The sequence below is a fragment of the Oxyura jamaicensis genome, chromosome 1 (genome assembly GCF_011077185.1).
Source record: "Oxyura jamaicensis isolate SHBP4307 breed ruddy duck chromosome 1, BPBGC_Ojam_1.0, whole genome shotgun sequence".
NCBI lineage: Eukaryota > Metazoa > Chordata > Aves > Anseriformes > Anatidae > Oxyura > Oxyura jamaicensis.
The window spans coordinates 9,596,299-9,604,322 of NC_048893.1; the positions used below are offsets into that span (position 1 = coordinate 9,596,299).

The 8,024-nt window shown below is 40.2% G+C and overlaps 1 protein-coding gene across 8 annotated transcripts in view; it reads left to right on the forward strand.

Moving 5' to 3' along the window:
- Positions 1-642: 642 nt before the first annotated feature.
- The window catches only part of CACNA2D1 (calcium voltage-gated channel auxiliary subunit alpha2delta 1), a 393,216-nt gene continuing 385,834 nt past the window's right edge, over positions 643-8,024 (forward strand). For 2 of the 8 annotated variants that reach the window (XM_035343643.1, XM_035343692.1), the window contains exon 1: positions 644-1,314. In XM_035343643.1, coding sequence (XP_035199534.1) covers positions 1,220-1,314 — 95 coding nt within the window. In that variant the 5' untranslated portion in view covers positions 644-1,219. Of the gene's footprint in view, positions 1,315-8,024 lie in introns of all 8 variants that reach the window. The other 6 variants (XM_035343672.1, XM_035343683.1, XM_035343645.1 and 3 more) reach the window with 4 other exon arrangements.

The following is an 8,024-nucleotide window of genomic DNA, read 5'->3' on the forward strand; positions in this document are numbered from 1 at the left end:
GATTTTGCTACCCTGATATACAATGGATGTGAAAACAACAGATACCAGGTCTGCTCTTTCATTTCCACCTGTTGGACTAATTACCAAAAGTGCAAAAAGAAAGAAGACTAATGAAAAAACGGTCACTGAACTTTCAATTGCTTTACTAAAAGAAATATTTCCCCGGGTTTCTCCATTTACACGGAGTGTGTAGAGTTGCCACAGAGACTGGTGTACCCGAGCACGGGTGAAATAAAGGAGGGCAGAGGTAACTGGTGCTCTGGAAACTGTCAGAGGGCTCTGGAGATAAAACAGCTCGGTGAGAGGTGCGCCGGAGGAGGACCCGATCCCGGGGTTGTTGCGGGGACGCACTGGGGCCGGGACCCCCCGGAAGCTCCTCGGAGCATTCCCACTGCCATACGGGGAAAAAAAGCGGCTCTTATATACGTACAGACCCATATATACATCCTCATATAGACGAGCACAGCCCGGCTGGGTGAGCTGCGGGGCTGCACGCGGCCAATGCTCTAGCCGGAGGAGGGGAGAAGGGATTAAAATAAGGCACGAAGCGGTTTTAAAAATAGCCTGGGGGAGGTGCGGCACGCAGCCCCGGCCCGACCCGGAGTTCCTCTGCTGCCTTGCAAGGAGCGCGGCCCCCCCAGGGCCCGCCGCCCGCCCCCGCTCCCCCGCGGCCGGCAGCGAAGGCAGGAGCCGGGAGGAAGCCGCCCGCCGACAACTCTTTCCCCGTTTTTCCTCCTCTCCTTTCTTCAGGAGCCCCTACCTCGCCTCCACCCCCCCCCCCCCCCCCCCCGCTGCTGCTGCTGCTCTGCAATCGGGGATAAATCAGGGCCGGGCACAGGCGCGCACGCAGGGAGAGAGCGGGGCTCCGTTACAAAAGTAGCCCTGATGGCGGCGGATCAGAAGAAGCTGGAGCTGCTGCTGGAGTAGCGGAGAGTAGAGTATCTCCCTCTCTCGCTCCTCTATTTCTCCTCTTCCCCCTCTCCACCCACAGCTCTCCATCGTTTCTCCTCCTCCTTTCCCACCCGCTTCTTCTGCGCCTCCTGCCAGGGGGCGGGGGGGGAAGGGGGGGGGGAGCGGAGGAGGCTTTAAAAAACAACAGCCCCCCCCACGCCGCACGCACAATAATTGAATTTATTATTATTACCGTCTCGCCGACTTGGGGAGAAGGAGGAGGAGGTTGGGGTGTGTGTGTAGGGGGGATCGATCTTCGATCAGGAAGATGGCTGCTGGCTGGCTGCTGGTCTTTAGCCTGACACTTTTCCAGTCCCTGGTGATGAACCACTCCTCGGAGGGACCCTTCCCTTCACCCACCACGTAAGTCCCCGACGGGTCGGAGAGAGGGGCGAGAGGGGCGAGGGGCAGCGGCTGGGTCTCCCCGGGAGCCGGGGGAGAGCGCGGCTGGGGCGAGAGCACAAAAGGCGCTCCCCGGGCAATAAAAGTAAGTGCGGCTGGGGATCGGCGGAGGGGTGAAACGGCGAGGTTTCGGCTGCCGTGGCTTGGGCAAGAGCGGCCGAAAGGAGGGGACGGTGCCCCGGTGAGAGAGGATCCCCCCGAGCCCCCCTCCCGGTGCGCATGGCCCCGGCGGCGAGCTACGTCCGCAGGAAAGTTTCCACTCCCGGGCAGCTCGCCCCTCTCCTCCCGCAAGGGCTTATTTCTGGCCGGAGTATCGGAAAAAAAAATAATAATAGCCATCACTTGAGCGATTTCATTCACCTTAGAGGCAGGGAGAGGTTTTCGTGTCGTCTTGAGGCAGGACGGCGGTGCCCGAGGTGTGGGCGCAGGCGAAGATCGCTCCCAGCGGGATGGGTGCCAGGGCGCACCGCGACTATTTTGACAGCTCCGGGGTTTGTTTTATCCATGTGTTTGTTCGGGTGATTTCGTGTGTGCGCACGCATGTGCAAAAGGCGAGCTTTTTTAGAGAGCTGAAAGCAAGTAAAGAAGTGTTTTCCTACACATCCTCGAGAGTCGGCCTTAAAAGGTGTTGCTTGCCAAAAATCACCTTGGAGAGAGCCGGTGGATACTCGGGGCAGGCAGCTTTGTTTTGGCATGGCTGTGAGATAGAAATCTTTAAGCCACCGCATACACACCAGCGTGAAACTGTTGCCCAGAGCAGTGCAAGGATCGCACAAGGAGGGCGAGCAATAAAATAAAGGGCAAAAATAATCCAATGCATCATATTTGAGATTCCGTACAGATTGAATATATATATATACAAACACTATGGACTAATAACCATATTTTCTTCCTTTCCCCCTTTCTTTCTCCCCTTATTTATTTATTTATTTTTAAGCACTTAGTCCCTGAATCTGGGTTAAAGCTATCAGTAGGTAACTTTTAAGTGGATGACTCACTTTAATGCATTTTACCTAAGAAAAATAGTGCTGATGATACTCTTCCCTATTGTTTAACGCTGGGTGGAATTTATTGTCCTCGTTCATTCTGTGCAGAAGGATGAGTTTACAGCAATTACCAGCAATGCATTTTCACCAATTAGTACTGCTGGTAGGTTGTTATAATTGGATTCAGTTCTGAGTATCGGTTCCATTATGAAAGACTCAAAGGGATGCTTCTCACACCACTGTTAAATGAAAAAAAAAAAAAAAAAAAAAAAAGAAAGAAAGAAAAAAAAGAATACAAAATAAGTGTAAAATAACCACTTAATATCTTCTAAGTTGAATGCATATTGCCTTTCATTGAAATGAAAATTATCTTTAAAAAAGGTTCTTGTGTTTCAGTTTTAAAGGCGTTCCAATGTAAAAACAAGAGTGACAAAATACAAAGCTTGGGCTTTTTAAATCAGTGCTTTCCTTGTGCTTGAGCTCCTGTGTTTAACTGTTTCTTTTTGAACTGATGAAGTATATTACACACAACTAATCACACTCTATCTTCTACTTAGATTTACTTAATTTTAAGAGAGAGAAATATGGAAACTGGGGAAGTAAAAAGAAGACTGTATTAAAAGGTCATATAATTTCGAATAGTAGTCTAGATCACTTTTTAGTATAATGTTACGTGATATTTCTTTAAAATTATTTTCACTTCTGTCCATGTTTGCCACTTCCCTTTGAATTTACCTTTACTGCCCCTCATGATATCAGAGAAAACTACTATATTATGGAACTTTAATTATAAGCTATACCTATGAATAAGTAACTCAGAATATGGACAATAACATTTCCATGTCCTTCACAATCTACTTAGTTAACATTTTTTTTCCTCATTATTATTCCATTGAAATGTTGCAGAAATGATCTATAGTGCTTGTCCATCCTTCATTGTAATGTTTCTCGCTTGAAATTAAATCAAAGTGCAAATAAGGCTTGGCTCATTTAGGAGACAGCACAACAGGTCGATGGAGGGAGAGCTGCTTTGCAAAACATAATGATGTAACAGGTGAAAGAAAATTTTTGGAATCTCTTTTAAGACTTCATAGTTAGTGGTGTTTTGTTTCCTACTACAGATTACAAATGGAGAAGAACAAAGAGATGTGGCAGAAATAGCATTGCTCTTAATTTGAAGTATTTTATATTCTAAGAATATTAAAAAATTAGAAAAAAAAAAGAAAATGAAGGAAAGAAAATATATTAATAATTGAAGAACTGAAGATTAGCTGACACTGTGTTCTGAGTGACCTGCCTTTTCCCATTATTTTCAGTCTATATTTCTTTTGGTTGAAAAGTTGCTCTGAGGAAACAGCTTTGCCCAGCTGTTGTATGAAAAATGTGCATATTCAAGGCTGTATAGTTTGTGATCTCATCAGCAACTCATTACCGTACAATCACTTTTCCTTCAGTCATCTGTTCCTTCTGCATCAGCAAATATTTTTAACATGTGCTTTTACTGAAACATTCATAGGTGTGTATCATCAATACAGTAGTGCACAAGTATGACATATTTTTTAGTAAAAAATGCTGAAGGTTTAAGCAATGCCAATTTGATAGAATCTCAGTCATTTGATTCATCTTACTTCACTGACACTGCAAAAAGGCTTTGATGTATTTACCCAGCAATGTATACAGAATTTTGAATGAAGGTGTGTGCTGTATGAAATGGGAGCCTTAATTCTCACTGAAAATCTGACCAGGTGGCATAAGCACATTTGTTGCTTCCTGTGTTTGAATATTTCATTGCAAATATTGGCGATTTCCCTTAACTAACATTTTTGGTATAGTGACAATTATGTCTTGATCTGTAGATGTAAGGCTTATCAATAGATATAAGAGGTTTTATTAACGTGTAAGATTTTCATTGTATTATGTATTATGGATATATTATGTTAGCAGAGAATATCAAGCTCTTACGGTAGAAAGTCCAAATACTTTAATTATACATGCAGCACTGCAGATATTTTGAACTTATATGCTAATGCGAACACTGTACACAATGCACTTCTTTCTTCTTTTGTAACCTTATCTATTTCTTTATCATCCATATTTATGTGGATCTAAGAAAATATGTAAATGTAGTTTTGTACGTTGCCTGGTAAAAGTAGCATAGGGGTATCTTTATTATTGTTCTGTTATCCCTCCTGCATGAAAACAGATAGTCTTGAGTTTAAAAAAAAGGTTTAAAAATGTTGTAATTCTTAAGTAGACTTTTAATATAGTATGTCTTACCTGTGTTGATCTTTCTAATGATGAAGAGCAGCATATGATATAGAGATGTACCTACTGCTTCCAGATAACTCTGGCTATTCTGATAAAAAATACATTAAAATTAAAATTTAAACCAGGTATTTTTATTTTTTGATGAAATCCTGGGCTAAAACCTTTCAATAGTTCAATTTCTGCAATTACATCATTTTTAATGTCTCTTTTTATTTTATCTTCTCTGATTTTCAACCCCTACTCATTTTTTTCTCTTTCCTATATCTTCTACACTTCTCTCTCACTCATCTTTTTCTATATATTTGGATATTTGAGTAGACAATAAATTATGTATTATATTCAGGACAGATCTGCTACTTAGACTAATTGGTGTCAAACATCTAAGGATAAAATAATATGCAGAAGATGAAATAATATACATACAAACATATATATATGTATGTATGCAGGCATGAAAACCAGAGACAATTTTAGAAAAGAAGTTGTGTATTCCCTTTTCTTATTTGCATGAATCATCCTTACTGTTTCGGTGTCATTAGGACAACTTGGGGAAGTCTGTATGACTCACATGAATTAGGGCTTGCACAACTGGGATGTTCATATTTTTGGTTTGTGCACATGGACCTGACAAGTGTCGGTCTTGGTGAGAATGTTGCTGGGCTTGGTATGTAGTGTCTCTTTCTATATAAAATCAGTGGCTGAATCAGTGTTCTTTTCATCTGTTTCTACTGCAATACTTAAGGATTTTGACACCTCTTACATACATACAATCTCATTTTTTAGCTGCTGATGCTAATTAGGAAAGGCAGTTGCATTAATAGATTTTACAATATCAGGCTCCTTTGTATTTGAAAACCGTATTTTCCAGTCTATTTAAAAATCTTCATTATTAGGAAAAAAAAAAAATCTTCTAAAGAGTACCGTCATATCAGTGAATTGGCAAGAAAGCCAAAAGATGTATCTACTTAGAGCCAGGGAAGTGCAGTATCACCTCTTAGTATTTTCTCAGCAGCACGTCTGAATGCTGAGCATTATGCAAGATGCATAAAACCACAGATATTTTTGAAAGTATCACTCCAGTCCGTTCTTCTAGTAGAAGCATACTTAAAGATCAGTGCAGAACAGCTTGTTGATTGGTGTTGTTTTATTTTTGTGAGTCTCTGCACATGTGGTGGTGATAAATGCAAATTATTTGGATCCACAAAACATTTTTCTGTTTCACATATTTTATGATGTAAATTGTGAATGGGCATTTTTATTATTCTTTTTGTTTGTTTGTTTGTATGTTAGATTCTTTCTGTTTTCCTCCTAGACATTTATGCTGGGGTCTTAAAACAAGCATATTCTACAGATTTGCATTTTATTAGGTATGAAAATTCAGCTGAAAACATCAAAATAGACACTGATCATAAGAGATGAAATTTCATTGAAATAAATCAGTGTTGTAGAGGTTCTTGCCATCTTTCATTTTGCAGTGATGCTATTTTCAGAACTGTATTGCTCATACCCTGCAAAATGATTTTATCCAAGAATTCAGCTGCTAGAAAGAGAGCTGGAGCTTGGCAGCACATTAGTCTGAAATGTATTCATTGTTAAATAGAAGGCCTGTTGTACAGATCTTAAAAAATATTTATCTAGCAGAGCATTTTAAATTGATGGAAGCATGGTCAAATTATTATTACTTTAATCTTTTGTAACAAAGAAACAAAATAGTCTGTAGTTGTCCACTGATAACAGTGATCTGACATGCTTATGCTTTTACTCTTTATTCTTCCCTTCTTTGAGAATCCTTTACCTATGGTAGTATTATCTTCCAGACCGATGTTTGACTTAAACCTCTGTTAGATAGAGGTTGCAGTTTAGGAGCATTTTAGTAGTTTAAGAGAAAAATGGTTCATTCTCTTTGTTGTTGAACCTAGTACAAGCAGAATTGGGCCCCAGACTGTTTTGTACCTTTTTCGCAGCAATACAAGAGCTTTTGATCCCTGTATGCTTGGGGTACATGTTGTGCCTAGAGTGTTTATAAAGATTGTAGTGGCAAATGCTGTTTTCTAGTGCCTTGTTAAAACATCTGCCTTAGCAGAAGGAAAGATTTACCAGAACACAACACTGGAATAAAATTTTTGGGTCATAACTATAATTTGGTGAAGGAGGATTGTAAATGCTGAATCAGGCTTCTTGTTAGAAAGAAAGAAAACTCAGTGTTCTCAGCATTCAGGTAAAACATATCTAGCATCTTGAAAACATATGGAAATTTTTAAAAAAATAAATCAACCACAAAATAATAATTGTGTTTCTCTCCTAATTCCTATGCTTTGCTTTTGTCAGTCTTACTCTGCTTCTGTGTGAGATTTTCACCTCCATCTCCAGCTGTTGAAAGACAGGTATTAATGAATACTGAAATGATTCACATTTGAGGTTGCAGATCTGATTTATTTCTCTTGTTGCATCTATTAAATAGCCTGATCCTGTTCACTTTTCTCAAAGTATATTGATTAATGCTGTGTTTTTAGGACCAGACCAAGAGCTGCATTTTGCAGCAGTTATGCCATTGCTTGCTATAGCAAACTGGTCATTGCCATTATATAGCGGCATGATTCTTCTTTCACTCTGGATTTACAGTAATAAAAAAGGACTGAAGCCAATACTGTTTGAAGGATATAACTTTTATACCAAGCAGTATGGCATAATACAACAAGTAGTGATTCAGGAATGGCTCACATGTAAGGTGTAAATATGCAACACCGGTAGTGAACAGAGTACCACTCTTAGCTCAATTTATTGCTCAGTGTTGCTTATGTGCTGGATATTCTCATTTAGGGCCAGGCTATCCTGCTGAAATTAAAAGTGACATTGATAGTCTTAGAAAAAAAATCAGTGAAAGAGTAAAGATTATCAGAATATGCCTCAGCACTTTTTAATAGCTAAAAATTAACGATGCATGCCTGCAGCCATGCAGCTCAATGCATCCATCTCCAGTGCTTCCCAAACTATTTATTGACCTACTCTTCTTCTTGGCAAACTCAACTGTTCAGGCCGTCATTCCTTCCAGCCTTAGTAAGTTTTCAGGGTAGAATGTAAAATACGCTCACTCTTTCACCAGCACCCTGTGAGAAGAGGGCGGCTCACTGTTGGGTTATGTTACACCAGGGGTGTTATGGAAAAGACTGCCTTCATTCTCATCTGTCCCTCCCCATGATACCTTTCTCTGTGCACCAACAGCAAATAGATGACAAAGACAGGAAGCTGAATCTTTCCTCCTTGTATAATTTCTGTTATTTATTTACAAAGATTCTAACAAGTTTATGAAATAGATTGACATTATTTTGCATCAACAAATCAGCAAGCTTTTGCAGTTAATTACAGTAATTCAAAATCAGACTTTTTTTTTTTTTTTTTTTTTTTTTTTTTTTTTTT